At 47.0% G+C, this 17998-nt stretch overlaps 1 protein-coding gene across 2 annotated transcripts in view; it reads right to left on the bottom strand.

The window, feature by feature from the left end:
• Positions 1-6471: 6471 nt before the first annotated feature.
• The window catches only part of MAMLD1 (mastermind like domain containing 1), a 104897-nt gene continuing 93370 nt past the window's right edge, over positions 6472-17998 (bottom strand). For both annotated transcript variants that reach the window (XM_080365667.1, XM_080365666.1), the window contains 3 exons: positions 10509-10655; positions 8938-9019; positions 6472-8693 (listed from right to left, as the gene is read on the bottom strand). In XM_080365667.1, the coding sequence (XP_080221793.1) occupies positions 7675-8693; positions 8938-9019; positions 10509-10655 (1248 nt within the window). In that variant the 3' untranslated portion in view covers positions 6472-7674. The remainder of the gene's footprint in view (positions 8694-8937; positions 9020-10508; positions 10656-17998) is intronic.

Raw genomic sequence — 17998 nt, 5'->3', positions numbered from 1 at the left:
TACAGCCAGACATGGCAGTCCACAGGTTATCATCATGTGTGAGAGGGACTAGGTGGAGAAACTGAAGGAAATGTGTAAGTGTGAGAGGAGACACAAAAATACCCCAAACAAAAACCAAAAAAGCACATCCTACTTAAAAAAAATCAGAACAGCTATAAATGCCAGATCTGTAAGAAATGGTTTCCACTGTTTGGGGAGAAAGTGGTCAAGTAATGCATTAAAGCTGAATTGCAAATCTAAGAACAGATACCCTCTTGGAGTACTCATGTCGCTGAACAGCATGAACTCAGTCACTGAGTGGCTGCAAATAACTACAAATGCACAACTGCCCACACGAGCGGTGAAACACCAACACAACTCTAATTTTCCAGGTAGGTTGAGAGCATAGCCTGAAATTCATTGGTGTAAGACTCACTTCCCTTTTCAACAAGGGATTGGGTTCTCAGTCACTCAAGCAGCAAAACTCAGCCTGTTGCAGCCAAGCGTTTATAAGTATTTAGTTTAAATTCTTCTTTGGATACTCAGTCCCCCACTGCAGGCAGCGAGAACTGCTGCTTTTGCCCTGAAAAGGCCAGCTGTAGGATAATCTGCTTTGCGTGGTCTGTGCTGTGTGGGGAGCAGGTGCTGCAGGAGGCTGCTCTGGTACCAGGAGACTCTTGGATCTGGTTGACACAGTAAAGCAAAGACATGGGACTAATAATAATACTTGGCACTTTTACAGTCCTAGCTGCTCAAAGCACTTTATCAGCGTTAACCGATTACCCCTCAAACTATCCCTGTGGAAGAGGGACTGTCTCAGCTTTATGGGCAGGTAAACTGAGGTGCAGAGCTGGGCTGGGACACTGGCAGCCCTGATTTACAGTGTGCTCACTGCTGGGCTAGGAAGCCTCTGCAAACGAAGGGCTCTGCAGAGCAGCCAAGGAGTAAGCCGCGGCAGTGGGCTCTGCACTTCCACCCAGCCATGCTCCCTGCCCTTGCTGCAGCAGTATTAGTAGTACACCACTGCATCATTTCAACCACAGGTCATAAGCCAAAAACCTTAGCAGAGTAAAGATGTGGATGTTTGAAGCAGAAGCAGGACTCCGCCTGCTCCTCAAGATGCACAGGTGGCACTTTCAAAGACTTTGTTGGCAGGAATATTGGCCAAGAAGAGCGAACCACTCATGTTTTCACTGTGAGAGCAACCCCTGTGGCAGGGCTGGGTGTGCCACGTCCCAGCGCTGGGAGCAAGGTGCTGAGCAAAGCAAAGCTTTCAGAGAAGACAGTTGAAGCCCATGGCTCGTCCTCCACTGCCTACCTGCTGGGCTGCATGCTCTGCCCGGCTGGAATGAGCCTACTGGCTCTTGAGGTTGGAAAATTAAGACACGAAGGGGCCTGACTCACAGTCCCATTTTGCCCACAACAAGCCATACAGAAACAACCAGCTTATTCTCCCAGATCTGTAAAACAAAGTCCAAAGTGGTGCACAGCTACTGACGGTAATACACAACCCACCGGCTGCGGGATGTGGCTGCCAGTCCTGCTTAACTACACTTGAAAAATCCTACTGGTGTCTGCCTGCCTCATTAGGCACTTAAATATCTTTGGGATTCGAGTCCTGAGCCTTTTGTGCCTCATGGTCCCCAGCTGCTAATGGACATCATCAACTATCCTGAAAGGGCACAGGAAAACACATATATTTATTAAAGATTGTGAGGCTCAAACAGGGGGTTAATGGGAACTGCTTAGGCAAATAGTGTAGCCAGCTAATAAGTGAAAGAGAATAATAATTTATGGGCTGAGAAGAGGGAAGGAACACAGGTCCTGGTCTGCCAGGTAATTCTCTTTCCCCTGCTGCCATACAAAGCCGGCATGGCTGACAAGGAGCAGTCTGTAAACTTGAAACAAAGCATGTTTCTGCAGCTGGATGGAGTCAAGCACAGCTCTATATTAGCAAATTAAAAAAGAGATTTCACAACTTTATAGCTTTGGGCTGGTTTGCCCTCAGGGAGTGAGAATGGGCCGGTCCCACCACCTCCTGCCACTGCCCCAGGTCTCATCCGTCCCAGCCATTCGTCAAACACAGCGCACTCCAGGATGTGAAACCGAGCAGGGGCAGTGCTCAGGCCCTTTCGCTCCTTGCAAAGGGATTAAGACAACATCAGAACAATTAAAATGTCCTTTTTTTGATACAAATCCAACTTTGAGCTTAAAACGGCATTTGTTTTTTCTTCTCCAACCAAATGTTTACCTCTCAGGCACTACATTGATTAAATCATAAACCTTGATAAGGACAAAACCAATGTGATGCACAAAAGCCCAGGAGCTTCTGGCTGCTTTCTGGCTTTGACACATGTGAGACTGGCAGCAGGGTTCAGCCACACAGCAAAGGGCCCTTTGGGCTGCAGGGAGAAATCCTTGCTGTAGCCGTGGGTTGTTTTAATTGACACACAGCCGTGATGCAACCCAGACCATCTTCATGCCAATCTCAAGAAAAAGAAAACAAAAAATCCAACCGTCTCTACTTCCTGAGCTCAGGAAAGCAAAGGAATGGGGCTCCATGTCCCCACCACAGGCATGGCCATGCATGTTTGGCTAGGCAGAGGGCACGCAGCCCGACGCACGCAGCCTGAGAGCAGCGCGCAGCCCAGCGCAGGCAGCACGAGCCCTTGTTAGGCAAATGGCTGCCTCAGGCAGAGCGAGGATGAAAGCCAAGTCCCAGACCTGCCGCCTAACGGGAAATGGATCAAGACACGTATAAAACAGCATATTTGTTCTGCACAGTGCTACAAAACCATCAAGTAAGTGGGGAGGGAGCAAAGAACATGGCTGTGATTAACTACAGCTCTACTGGTTTCAGCCTGGCTGCGTTAATAAGGCGCCTTTGCCCGGTTTTGTGCGGGATTGTACACAGGAGGCCTCTTGACCAGCCAGAGTCTTAAGTTCTCAGTAACTCCTGCAGCTGCCAACCAGTACTTGTGTTTTAGCTTGCCCAGGAGAGACCCTTATTGGTATTTAAAACACCTCACTCTCTTCCAGACTCTTTCCTTTTTTTTTTTTTTAAAAAAAAAATTGCTATATGTACAGCAGGGAATAGAAGGTGAAACAGGCATTAATTTGGCATTAAGCCTCAAAACCTGAGCTCAGCCTGAATAGATGGCTGGGCAGATGTGCCAGGGCCAAACTGTCCCCCCGGGAGCACGTGGCACCTGCCCTTCGCTGCAGGCAGGCAGCCGGAGAGGAGGCAGGGGGGCAACAGCAGCCGGCCGCTCGCCCTCACGCCATCCCCTGTCCTTGCCTACCCTGCAGCCGGCTGCCAGCGTGGAGTGGGGGTCTCTCCTGGGACCATCCTGCACATCTGCGGTGCCTCGACCGCGGCGCGGGGCCATCAGGGCAGGACCACGTGGCGAGTGCCAGCCTCTCGCCAGGTGCTCGCTCCTGCTCCCAGACGGGTGTAAATCAGGGGTTACCCTGCTGCAGGCAGGGGAATAGCTCCTGATTTACAACATCCTACACAAGAGGAGAACTTGACCTTACACTTCAACATCAGTGCAGCTTCCTTTGTTGAAAGCTTCTTCAGACAGACATGTAATCAATCCTGGAGAGCCACCAAGCAGCAGGGCTCGGGTTCTGCATAAGTCAGGGCTAGGCTTGCCAGGGAAATTGCCTGACCCAGGCTCCCATGACATCTATTCCTAGGCGCTCCCTGCATGCTTTCTGAGAGGAATGAGTGTGTTTTTCTATTTTGCCTTTGTCAAAAATGGGCTGCTTTAGATTAATACCATCCACAAAGAGAATTGTTCCGTAATAAGTCTATGCTACTAACCATTCAGACAGACAGGCTTTTAGTGAGCTCAGGTCTTTGGAAATTCTGGCTGTTATAGGCATTTGATGTTATTTTAGAATCCAAGAGGAAAGAGCTTACTGCCTTGCCTCTGTTTTCATGGCCATAATTATGAGGGCAGTCTGGTGACGTAACTTGTTTGGGAAATAAATGATAGCTTTCAACAGCAAGTGCTGTCAGACACTTTGTTCGCTGTAACTATTTTAGAAATCCAAATTCATTTTGCACTTCCACAGCACCAGATGCTGCTGTTATTTATGCTTGAGTAAATCCCATGCTTCACTACTGTCTTCAGGAGACCTATTCTGCGTTTGCGCCGCTTGCAAGACAGCAGAATGTGGCCCATGGTGTAAGCCTGCGTACACCCTGCAGTGTGATCTGCTGGTCCAGTAAATACAATGGGAGAACCGTGCAGATGTATTTAGTCTTACTCCCTCACCAGCTGTAACTATTCGCCTTAGTGATACGGACCATGACAGTGAAGGCCGAATCAGACTTCGGGCATTTTCACACTTTAAACAGAGAGAAGGAAAGGGGAAGGCAAAGTACAGACAAAGGTATTTTTTGCAGAACAAAACAGACAATTTATTGTGATAGAGGCATTACCTGTTACAGCCTGACACCCACCAGAACTGCAGGAGCTGAGATGTTACCCTGTGGCCATCACACCTTCGCCCTGTACATCCCTGCGCCCGGTGCTCCCGCCGAGCTGCTGCTGAGCCAGGGAGCAGCAGCCACCCAGCCCTCGGCTGCCGCCCAAGCGGGGCGCTGGCCATCACAGTCACCTGCCAGCCCCCCACAAGACACATTTAAGAATCAGCAGTTACAAGTATGATCACAGGCAGCAAGATAATAATACTACTACTTACTCCTGTTCTTCTTCCAAGCTTGATATAGTCCTGACTCCTCACAGCACCTCTGTGGCAGGCAAGGATTGTCGTTCCCCCTTGAGAAGTGAGGAACTGGGACGTGGAGGCATGAAAAGCTCTACCAGCTCAAAAGCTAAACAAAAAAAGAGTGAAAACAAGTGGGTACAGAACGGGGGTACAAGATAAACTGTTTTCCATAAATAATGTGGGAAACAATTGACTTTTGGAGGTTTCCCCTCTGCAGTGTTCGTGACCTAAACCCTGCAGAACTGAAAAGCTGAAAGGTGCATTGACACAAACAAAATCAAGAATGAAAAGAGGGCATTTTTTGTATTTTTATGAATATCCTAAGGACAAGCGTTGGGGCAGTGGCCTTCTCTGCCATCTATGACTGCTGTGCTGCTGGCCCGGTGGGGGTCAGGTGCCGCTGGCTCCCGGACCTGCCGCCAGACCTGCTGCTCCGTAAAGCAGCGGAGCCCCGGCCACAGCCAGCGCTGCTCCCTGGCAGGACACGGCTCACGACAGAAAAGCTGCTGAAACGGTGCCAGTTTTCACAGCCAAACAAACTCACCTTTGTCCTCGCCACAGACACACAGGCGTTTCTCCCCCTCGCTGCTGTCTGGAGGCCAGTCGGCATTTCTGTCTCATTCAGACACTTGCTGAGTTTTACAGCCTGTTTTGGGCGATTGTTTGGTGGGGCTGGTTTCCTTTGCTGGAAAAACTGGCTTCTTTCCTCCTCACCCTGGTTCCACGCAGGTACGTGCCTTTCTCGAGGTGATGCCAGTCAGGGGTCGTTCCCCTCAGGGCCTCTTGTGCCATGAGGACCTGCCTTTGCCATGGGGAAGCCACATGGAGCATTGACAGGGCCTGGGGTGGTTGTGCTTGGGAGGGGTCTCCTGCTCACTTGAGCACCACCAACAGAGCTCCTACCCGACTGCTTTAAACCCTGACTGTCTCCTCTCGTTTTTGACCTCAGGAGCTGTTTCCTACCCTCCAGCTCCGGAGAACAGGCTTCTCAACCGGGACGACCTCGCTAAACCCCTCCCTCCAACGTGGACCGCTCTGAGGGACAACCCAGCCAGGAGATTCCTCAGGCTTGCCGTGCCCACAGTGTGCCTGGGACAGGCGTCAGCGCCAACACGTCTTCTCCACCAGCCATGGGAAGCTGGGGCGGTGTCTGGCTCTTTAAACGAGGCAATTATAGCTACAGATTCTATTTGTGCATTTATTTAAGACTGCTAAAATTTTCCTGTTGCGTCCTACCCCTTCCCCCAGCCTCGCCTCCCCCAGGGAAGGCCCTAGCTCTCCCGTCAGACAATTTTGTGTCAGAGGAGGGACACGCCGTACCCACCGCTGCCCTCCTGGGCACCGCTCAATGGGCAAGGTGGGACTGTGCCGTGGCCCCCCAGCCCTCCTTGCTGCCTCATGCTGGGCACCGCTTTATTTTCTGATGGGCCAACTGATACAGGCATTTAGAAACAAGAACTGTCACTAAAAAAACTAACGTGCCATGCAACAACACTCCCCCCCCCCGACAGAGATTAATTTCACGTTCTCCTATAATTACACTGGAAAAGGAGAGTGAGCCTAAGAAATCCCATCTTAAAATAAAATTAAAGCCTGCTTCCATTCTTCATCTAGCCCATTTCTCCTGCTAACAGCACACAGGCATTTGTACATGTTATTAGATCGACATTGTAGCATCCTGGACAAATCAAATTAATTCAAATATCTGCAGGTATGAAATGTTGTAGCTGAGAAATGAGCACATAAAGTATATGCAATTTTCCCCTGGCAGTTTATTATGGTATGAAGAAAAAAACATTCTGTGCTTGAAGCTGACGTTATATTACAAATGTATTGCGAAGTATGATGTGACTATTAAAATATGATTACACAAAGTATGAACATTTTAAGAAGTTTACAGTACAGTGAATCTTTTATAAACAGACTCTTAAATATACATAGGACAATAGCTGACAGGAAAACATCAAAAATTAACTATTAATGTTTATAGACTTTTCCCCTGAAAAAAAGTCTCACATTAAAACAGAAATTATGAAAAGCCTTAAAACCAGGAACAAATCACCTGTACACTACAAATATACATGGCAGAGGTGCGCAAACCAGAGCTACCTGTCGGCTGAAGGGGACAGTCACCAGGGATGCCTGGCAGTGCCCGCCCAGCGCCAGCCCTCCAGGTCACCCCCCGCGGGCAGCACCGCGCGGCCGGCTGTGCCCAGGCACACACACGCCGGGCAGTGGCTGGGACACCACAGGCACGCACTCACCGCAGGACAGCGGGCGGGACGGCGCCTTGTCAGTGTCGAATCGGCCTACTGGAGTGTATCGGGTTGAGAATGTGCCCGGGATCTTGCAAATGGATCTCTGCGGGCAGATCCCTGAACGCACTGGGAGCCCGGATGGGACCTACATATCGAAATTGGGCTGCAAGACTGAGCTACCAGGGAATCAGCAGCTCCTTTGATGGATTTTATTTTTTTTAAAATTCAACTTTTCAATCTGTCCTCTTGGTATGGGAGAACAGATGCCACATTTGATTTCTGCTTAGTCTGGTTGCAACGACACCCCTAGTTCATGTGTTAAGTTATGTCAAAAACATAAGTATTTTATGCTGTAATACACAGTATTACTGAAACTAACAATATTACTTGCATATTTATAACAAGGTATAATGAAATCCCTATAATAAAACCAAAAGTTATGCCATAGATTTATTTACAAACAGTCCAGCAAAGAAGTATAAATACTTCTACATTTAAGGTTTAGGAAAACATAATTTACAAAATATTCAAATATATACAGTCATCTGAAAAACTGCCAATATTAAACTTTGATGCAGGCAAAGAATTGGCTGAGTCTACTCATTCCGTATTGAAAGAGGCGGCGGCTTTCACGGGTTGTCTGTTACGTTCAAAAGCCATACGTATGTTATTTACAATGAGACTGCTTCTCTCCCGGCTAAACATGTCCGGAGCTTTGCGTGTGCTGTCCCAAAATGTCGTCTATCATTGTCAGATTGTTCAACCACTCTTCGTCGTTGCTGCTGCTGTTCTTCATGAGGGAGTCGAGGAAGTCAGTGTCGCTGCAGTTGGCGGGCATGATGGAGTTGCTGTGCTGGGACACAAAGTCATACTGCGGCAGCTCGGCGGCGGCGCTCATCCTGCTGAAGGCGTCGGGCGGCTGGCCTGTGGAAGGGTAGCTTGGCGGGCCAAGGCCCGAGGCAGGATTGAGCTGGTTAAAACTGGATACTCCTTGTGGCACTGATTTCATAACATTCATAGCTGGCAACGGTCCTCTGGTTAAATTGTGTCTCAAGTTCTGATTACTCATTGAGCTCAAGCCCTGGCCAGCCTGGCCCATGCTCAGTTTTTGCATCTGTCTGACCTGGACGCCGGGAGCGATCTGGTTAGGCGGCACTACAGCCTGCTGGGAGAACTGCTGAGCCGGTGCACTCGCTCTCACGTTCTGTTTGGAGAAGAGAGCGTTACCGGAGAACTGCTGCATGCTGGTATCCATTTGGCTTTGATTTGGCATTCTTGGCACAGTGGTTGGCGTCCACATCTGGGCAGAGGAGTTGGGGTAGACGTTAGGGATTCTTGGCATGCTCGGCTGCCTCAAGTGTTGCTGAGTCGCAGAGTGATTTGCTAAGGATCCAGAACTGAAGCCTGCCATCGGCATTCCTGGACGCACAGCAGAGTGGCTGTGTACTGTTTGGCACCCCGAGTTCATGCCCAGTGAGTTCTGGCTTGGCCGCAGTGGGATGTTAAAATCAGAATTAGGCGGAAAAATCCCCTGCTGCTTGCCAGGGTTGTGTGGGATCATCACCATCGTCCCGCTGCTCTGGCTGGCGGTGGCTGGGGCCATGCCAGAGCCCAAGGAGCTCTGGAGCATGGCTGGGTTAGACGGCAGCATGCGGTGGTTGGGCGGAGGAGCCGGCATCACCTGGCTGCAGTCGGTGGGGATGGGCTGCTGCACGGCTGCGTACAGAGAGACACGTTAGCTGGGGAGCACGTGTTCACCCTGGAAACACGGCAGAGCCCTGAAAGGCTGCTGCTCCATCTTTCCCTTTCATTACATAGGCCTCTCCCCTGTGTCAGAGTATGTGATGAAATGTGAAACGCTTTTATTTCAGGGCTGAGAATCATTTAGCGCCCTGTATTTAATTAGACCCCAGGCCCTGGCTCCTCGAGGCTTTTCATAACACACCATTTCCCTCCTTACCTTGAAACTGATTTATCTGCTGAGCCGCAAACAAACTCCTCTGCTCAGATGTTACTCCCAGCATGTTTTGTCTCTGCTTTTCCTGGAAAACAAGGGGCATAATAGTAAAGTTGCAGTCTCTTGTCAAGCAAGAATAGCAGCATACACCTGAAGCGTGGCCACTGTCATCATTAACAACCTCCCCTGCACACACACACACACCCCTCTGATGAAACTCGGCCCAGACAGTTCATTTCAGACCGGATCTTAATTGCTCACATGCCCCTTCTTGCAAAGGTGTCCTGACAAACCTGGGAAGCGCAGCCTTCAGCAGACACTGTGCCAGCCCAAGGGGAACTGGATGAACATGGAGACCCTCCAGTTCACCAGCTTATAAGTCAAGTGCAGCACGGCTGGAGGCTGCAGGAATCCTGGTGTCTCCCCAGCACCTCTTGTGCTCACTATTTGGACGTGTTCTCTGAAGTACCAGCTCCGGGAACACAAGGTGTCCAAGAGCCTATTGGTGAACAGAAGCTGTGGCAGCATTGCAGGGGCACATTGACAAACAGGAGACTGCTGGTGGCCGTGACCCTGTCTGGAGGATGGCTCTGCTCATGTGCACCATCACCTTTTGCACTGGTTGACACTTCTAACTCCAACATAGCAGCAAGCCACTGGAAGCCGGGCATCCTTAGCAGGGCTCCCTGCGCAAGGCATTGCTGACTTTTTCCAAGTGACCTGATTTACATCTCCCACCATTTAACCCCAGAACCTCCCACCACACTCGCATCCCTGCTGTGGACAGCAGCCGTGACCAGGGGAACTCCCCGTGGATGGTGGAAGCTGAGGCCTGACTCCCGCTGTGTTGGAGCAGCACAGTTAAGCTTGAAGCCAACTGATGACAAGGAGGTAGAGTCAGTTTTGAAAGGGAGTTTGATCAATGAGCATGACAGTACTTTGTTGAGGATTTTACTGAGCTACTTCTTGTCTCATTTCCCATCCAAGGAAATGAGCCTCCTTGACCCAAATCCAGCAGCACACTCAGAAAGTCAGAGGCACATGTTCAGCACTGCCTCATCCAACTCTGGATCTGTTGGATCGCCCCATCCCTGTTCCTTCACGCAGCATATCACAAACCTCATACAGGGACTTCTGTTGCTAGAGACCAGCCAAGTCCAGGACAAACTGGAGTCTAATATCTGCTGTGGTGAATCCCCAGGGAACCAGAAAGAAAGGCAAGCATGGAGAACATCTCTCCTGGGGCTGACTCACTCTCCAAGCTTCCCTTCTCTGCATCTTCCCTCCCAATCCTGTGACTGACCAAGGATGACGGCAATGATATGGAGGTGACTGAATCCTTTCCTTGCACATGAGTGGGCAGATCTGCACTCAGACTTGTTGAGCAGCACTAGGCCTTGGCCTCTCCTGGGCATGACATCCTGGATTCACCACAGCCCTAGTCTGACTCAACCCAGCAATTCCAGCACTACTCCTTAGTGTTTGCTGACTGGTGATTTCTCCATTCCAGTTAGTCCTGTCCTTCCCAGTGAGGTGGACAGCACATCAACCCACAGAAGCACTGGGCATCGTACCTGCATCAGCTGTCGTTTCATTATTTGCTGCTTCAGTAAATGGTTCCTCATTGTGTACCCATTCACCGTGGCTGGTGCAGGCACAGAGCCTCCGCTTGGGATGGAGCCCGGCTCCTGAAGTCTGGCAACAATTCCAGGATTTTGATCCTGCCAAGAAAGATGAAAAAAGAAAATTAATCTCATCAGGGAGATAACAACAGAAACCCTTATCCTCTCTGTTGATGCCCTCTCTCCAGTCTTTGGCTGTTCCAGGGCCAAAACACCTTGTGGATTCACATAGACCCGCATGTCACGGGGAGGACAGTGAGGGGCAGGGGACTGCTCACATTTCTGAGTATCAGCACAAGAAGTGAGAGAAACAAAACGTTAATCCAAAATTCTTTGTGACTAGCCCAAGGCTATGGGACTGATTCACTACCATTACTGGAGTCACATGGCTGCCTGGCTGGCAGAAGGGATGTGAGTAAAGCATCACATTTCCCACCAGTTCCCCAACTGTTACACTGAAAGACATAAGGAAAGAAAAGTTGCATCAGGGTAGGATTTGGCAACTGAATGTAAAGGAGAAGCCTACAGGAAAGGAAAACAGCAAACTAAAAGCAGAGGAGAGGAAAAGGTGCCATCAAACCAGGGACCCAGAAAGATGAGGAAGATGTGGGCATGGGACCAAAGTGGTGCTTGTGGGTTCCATGATCAGACCAATGAGGAGAGCTAATTGTGAAAGGAGAGGAGAAGATGGAAAGGTCATGAACACGGTCAGGTCATGGCCAGGCACAAATCAGTAATGCAGTGGGCCTGATTCCTGGCCGGTGTAAACTGGCCTCAAGGAAAGATCTGAGTTGAGCTTCACCAGCTGAGCACTTGCCTCCAACGAAAGGGCATTGTGTGGAGAAGAGGGGGAAAAAATTCACAAGAACATGATGAAGACACAGCCCAAAAGGGAAAAAGAATTAAAAAAATATTGAAGTCTAAACATTTTAGGAGCTGGCAGGTGGTCAGGGAAATACAAGAGGAAAACAAAGGAAGAAGTCAGGGCCTCACTGAGGACAAGATTCTGTAAGTGCTGTACCCAGGAACAGCAGTACCAGTGTATTCCCCATTCTCCATTTTCACATCCAGCTTCTACGTTATTTATGATGTTTTGTTATTATTGGCAGGGAGAAGTATGTATATTATATCCAGCATCCTTAACTGGGCCATGCTTCCTTTGTTTTCAGAATGGAAGCCCACATCCTTTGTTTGAGAATCAATGTTATCAGGAGATAAGCAAGAAGAAAATGGTTGTTCCCTTTTGACATCTGACAATTAGAAGCATGCTCAGATGGAGAAAACAGGATACGAGCCATGTTTCAGAGTGGCCAGAAGAAAGCCTTGGGAGGCATTTGTCACCAGGCAAGCTTCTCGGGCCTGGGGCGCCTTTCCACAGCAGCTTCACCATGAGGAATCACCCAACGCCTTCCAAGATATGCTTTGTAAGAGCAATTACCAAGAAGGTCACTGAAATTAGTCATTTTTATAGTGCCTCCTTTTGTTGTAGCACTTCAGTCTATTATGCAAAACCACAATTGATGAAATGTAAATGCCTGCTAGATAATTTACTAAAAGACACAAACCTGCAGCTCATCACTGCTCTCATTATCATTCCTATTCATGGGCAGTCTCATAAGACTAGGCTTTATTACTGGTGCTTTGCTTACAATTCTGCCGGACATCTCTCCTCCTCCCCCTTCCCTCCTCCCCATTTTACTCCACCTCTCCCACAGAAAAAGAGGAAGGGGAGGAATAAAGTAAGTATGATTTACTACAGATGTAAATATGGAAGTTCATGTAAAGCTAGCACTCTGCTTTCATGTCAGACAGGATTCTGCAGCCATAGTTAAGCTTTGAATAATGCAGATTGCCTCTAGGGGAATATTTGAAAGTGGAGGGATTCAGTTTGTGTACCCTGCACATGAAAAGACACTGAAATGTTCATACCACCAAAATCCCTGCCATCTATCCAATTTCCTCCAAACTTGTCTTGTTGCGTGCAGAGAGGGTCTGTGCTTACTGAAGCAAATGAGTTTAGTGCAAGGACAATCATTCTGATGTCTTGCTCAGGGCTATTGCATTAACAAGTCATAACATTAAAGTCTCTTTTCCTAATCATGTCCACCTCATTCTAATTTCTCCCAAACATCATCAAGAAAATAACGTTGATTTTTCCATATTATTAATGGTAAAGAAGTGTAAATCACATTACCAATTGCGGCTCTTGTGCTGTGGCAGTACAACAGCTTAATTATATGGGATTTTCTGCAGGCACCCTATAGCAATAATGACAATCAGCAAAGTTCATTTGCAAATAGACAGAATGGGTTGCTGAGTTTTTCAGAGCGAAGTTGTATAACACTTAATTAGCCACTAAAGAAACAATCTATAGATATAAATTTTGCTTTTGGGGAAATTAGGACAAAACAGCATAGATGGGAAGACAAGGAATGAATTCAAAATCTTGCCTTCTACAGTTCACAGTTAGGTTATAGCCAAAAAACAAAACAAAAAAAACCAAACACACACAAAAAAGGAAAAAGTTCTCTCTTTTCACCACTAGTGGGAACTACTGTATTCTCTTACAATAAAAAATAACCTCTTAAACGTCATGACTAAGAATAGCTCTGGTGTAGTCTAAAGGACACTGCTATCTGTACCAAAGGTTAATGAACTTCAAACATTTTTCCTTTTCATCACTTCCCAAGAAAAATCACTTTCCTTCCCATAGTGGGCCGAAGCCAAACAAGCCATAATCTTAATTTGTCTATAGTTTGGATTATCCCATTTTAAAATCCAGGAAGACAGCAAGGAGAGGAGGATTCTAGTGTCGAAGTTGGGAAGGATGGAAGCGGGTGTTCACACCCAAAGGGCCATGTGGCTGAACCAGCTGTAAGCCCACTGGAGGCTACAGATGGCTACGGCAGATTCTTACTCTTCATCTTTAAAAAAAATATGTTTGCATGTAAGTATCAGGGGGGGTTGACTTTTTTTCCCTCCAAAACCTCATGTTAAAACATCAAATGGGCAGAATCCCTAACCCAACGGCATGCCACACAGACCTGGAACTGGAGAGATTTTTCTGTTGCTAAAGCAAACCATCGCGCAGCAGGCCCTGAGCTCCTGTGGCTCTCCCCGGGCTTTCCAATGTAGCAATTTCTGTTCAAAAAGGCGCTTTGGGTAACTTCAGTGTTTTGACTTAGCATCTCATGCACTAGTTTCAAGAGCAAGGAGAAAAGAATCAGGTTCCAGGTTTGCAGGAATTCTTACTGCTTGTGTCAGTATTTCACCCCTGACTGTAACTGTGAAAGCGGTTGCACAGCGCAGCGAAACCAGTCCCTCCCAGCCGCCCAGCCGGTGCACAATGGTGAGCTGTTCAGGCTGGGCAAACGCATCTGCAGATTACTGTGCCTGGCTGTGGTGAGCATGGGTCTGGTCCAACAAAACATTTGGGCAACCACTTAATGGAAAGTGTACGAACAGCCCTTCTGGGAGCTACCATGTATATTTATGAATCTACATCCTTCTAAAAATCCACTGATGAGCTCGACCTGCGCAGCCCCATCATCTGATTACGTAGAAGCTGCACAACTGCAGTAAATAAGTGTGGAGATGAATTGTTTTGTGTGAACACTGTTGATAAACTCCAGTCCTCAGCACTTGGTTATATATCCAGTAATCACTATGGCTTCACTTAAGTGAGAATGAAGAAATTTATGGCCCCTAAATCCTCTGAATCCTCATTAACAAACAGTCCAAAAAGAATTTAAAAGCAAGACTTTCTGAGGATCTGAGCTAGAGCTTTAATCGCTCTTTGGCAAATATGTAAAAATCCCTCTAATCTTTAATAAAGAGCGTTCATTGTTTTTTAGGACTATGCAAAAACACTAAACTCATTTATCATTATTAAACTTTCCCATCTGCTCTTACGGTGTAACTCCAAAGAATATAACAAAGAAATGTACATGTTAAATTGTATTGACTTAAGCCCAAAGCTATTGGAGACATACAATTTATTTCAGTGAGGGCATGAAGGGGACTGCAGGCTGCTAGACAGAGTCATTTGTCCAATGCTGAAAAGACAGTTATCTGCACCAAAATGGCTCTTGGAAAGGCACATTTGCTTTATAAGAAATAAGCTGCCAGGTGAGACCATTCAGCATTATGTTACAGACCCAGACAATAAAACTAAGCCATGAATTTCAATAGTTAACAGATGGACTAATTAGAGACTGAATTCTTTGTGGTTCTAGCAGATAACCAGGTCACAGCAAGGTTACTGAGAGAGAGACAGGCAGCTTTGCAAATTTTGGTAGATATTTACAGAGTTGGGGAAGAACTGCACTTCCTAACCGAAAGCGTTAGCAGCAGTGGAAAAACGGAAACGTGTCTAATTAAAAACGCATATAGTACCTGCATTTAAAAAGTTTATTCCATTTCAAAAGACACTGCTGATTTCAGAAACACTCCCTCCACTGGCAATGGGGCATCCAGCTGAATCCAGTAATTATAGAGCTTAAAACAGAAGGGCTGTTGAGACGAGCCACAGCACCCCAGCAAAAAGGAGAGGACCTAAGGGAACGGGTGGCCCAGGGTGGATGTTTGCTGTAAATACAAGAAAGGGACAAACTGCTTTTTCCACCATTTGTTTTTTGTAACCAAAGATAACTTGAAGAATTAACTAAGACATCACACAGTAAAAAAAAACCCAGCAACCAAACAAAACCCCCAAAAGCCACACCAAACCAGAAAGGGACACCATGGCTACAGGACTGGAGCAGAGCCTGTGCCACCGACCGGCCGATGCCCTGGCTGCTCGGCCGCGGACCCTAGGGGCATCCCTATTCACTGTGGGGACAGCTATTCTCTAGGGGTGGGGTGAAGTTTCATGAACCAGCTTTCGTTCTGTATTTTAAGAACATCTGTAATGTATGGGAAGTTCTGCTGAGGAAATGCAAATACTAGTTTCAAACTAATGCCTCTGCGTTTCCCTGAGCTCCCGCCTGCCAGTGCATCGTCTCCTCTCTCGTAGGTGCACTGCCTCTCCTTCAGCACTTTGCTCTGAAGTCCAAGACAAAGCCTGCTAGGCATGACGACTCTACAAATACCGCAAACTAAGCAATTAAAACACTAATAGTATTAAAGTGACCTCACACAAAGAGTTTCCTGGTTGTAAGAGTGCCATGTTTAGGCCTATGGAGAAGCCACGTGTAAGACTCCCAGTGTCTAGTAACCTTGTGTGGTCCCATAGAAAACCTCGATGACACCTTTACAAAGGAGGATCATTGCCTCCACAGCTGTTAATCCAAGTAGATACTAAGATGGGGAATCTGCTTGGCCAATGCATACAAACAAAACAAACAAACTCCAGGGTCAGGGTTTGGCAGAATGACTGTGTCAGCCCACAGAACAGTGTGATGGCTGTGAGATGCCATGATCATTTCCTTCGTGTAGAAGTCAGGGGTTAGATATGCTTCTTGCCTCTGCTTCTTGCCTTTAACAGAACTCTCCATTTGCTCTTTGGAAGCTTTCTGTCTTTTTTATCTCCTCTATTCTGCTCCCAGTTCAGAGATGCTCTTCAAGATAAAACAGCCTTTCAGTTCAGAAACGCTCCAAAGCTTTTGTTTGTTTGCATGTTTGTTTTAACACAATGTATGAACATTGGTAACACAAACTGTGCAGCTCTGTTGATCTTGTTTTTACCCATCTTTCACCCATTTATGTGATATACAAGCATGTGAAATAATACCAGACTCAAGTTTCTGAGCTTATCTTGGAGGCTGTCAGTCAGGAAAAGGCTTTGTTTGAAGACTGTTAGTGATCCATGGGTATAAGGTTTTGTTTTTAAAAAAAAAGTTCTTTTAAGTTTTTCTTCCTTTTCATACGGCATGAGCATGTACAGCTTCCTTCAAAGGTAGTTCTCCTTCTTTGCTAGGAGTAATGACAAGATCACCACACCTGGCTAGCAATAGTATTAGAATCTCCTCCCTTCAAGCAAAGCAGACGAAACGCTAATTTCCCTATAGCTGCTCTTGTACTGCCTGCTGTTCAAAACAGAACAAAATCCTATCAAAGTATCCAAAGTGCTTTTAAAAATGCACGCAGAATTTTAATAAGATGGAAAGTGAGTCCACTTCCCCTCTTAAAAAAAAATAATTTAATTAGTTAAAGCTTTTGTGCAAAGACTACCCATATTTTCAGAGCTGGTTTCATCCATCAAAACATGCCATTGAAGAGCAGCAGCAATCAGAGCAACGGAAGGACAGAAAATCCAGAGTGAACTACTGCAACAGCGATTTTTCTCTTACATGGAAATACGTCCTTTAGCAGGCAAGTTGAAATCAAACTGTGATGCTGTTACCAGCACCATGTTGTTAGAGAGAACATGGGCAATAGCTCTGGGAGCAGCCAAGAGCCTGAGGCACAACATGAATGGGAGAGCTGGTGTATCACAGACACACACAACTCTCCATGGGACTGCGCTGCTTGTAAGGAGGCACAGTCAAGACTCCAGCAACAGCAGCTCCCCTGCAAATGCATCCTTTGGCCCAGGTGAACTCCCAGGCCGTGGGTGAAGGCAGCCCAGAGAACAGCTTTGCTCCACCATCCTGAGTGAAAGGCAAAGCTTTCAGGGTAACTGGAGACTCACGGAGGCTCTGCCAGACTCCTGATGGCAATGGGACCTGGGTACCTGTGGTGGTAACACACTTTTCTTCCACCTGAGAGCAATGTTTTAGGGCTGGACTCATTCCCACCAGTCTTTGAACCACCATGCTTTTAACATAAACTGCATCTATTATTGTTTTTATGTGTATACACCCCAAAATGCAGAGATGGGTGTTTTATACCTGTCTACATAACATACAGTCAAGATCCAAAATTGAATTCTCTGCAAAGAACAAAATATTTATATTTGGCTTGTACAGCTATCATGATTCTCCAACCCGTGACACCATGCTCTCGCTCCCATGGAGGGCAGCTTGCCTATAAATTCAATGAGATAATCTAAAACTGTATTTATCTCACCCAATTTCGGCTGGTAGTCCTTCTGCCTGTCTCTACAAGGTTGCGCTAGCTGTGATGACAAACTACAACGTCTTGTATCTATAAAGTGGTTTGACTCAAGTAATCCTTGTGTTATGTCAAGGCATGCTCTCAGAGGTGTCGATGAGATTCAAAAGGAGCGGGGTTAGCTCAAGACCCACAGAAGCTGCTACAGAGAACTGGCTGGTGAATTTATGTATTGAGAGCAGAAAAGATCTGATAAAAAAAAAGGGGGGGGGGGGAAGATTTCACTCTAATAAAGTGAAAGTCAGGGAATCTTGAGCTAATGGGAGAAACCAGTTTTCTACCTGCCCATTTCTGAAAAGCTCTGCAAATTACAGTGAAGTGGTCTGGATCACAGAGATTTGTGAATCCCTATATTTCTCTAAGTTAATGTTTCCATTAATTTCTTTTTC

Source organism: Falco punctatus, assembly GCF_963210335.1.
Source record: "Falco punctatus genome assembly, chromosome: 15".
Taxonomy (NCBI): Eukaryota; Metazoa; Chordata; class Aves; order Falconiformes; family Falconidae; genus Falco; species Falco punctatus.
This window is presented reverse-complemented; position numbering and strand designations above follow the sequence as displayed.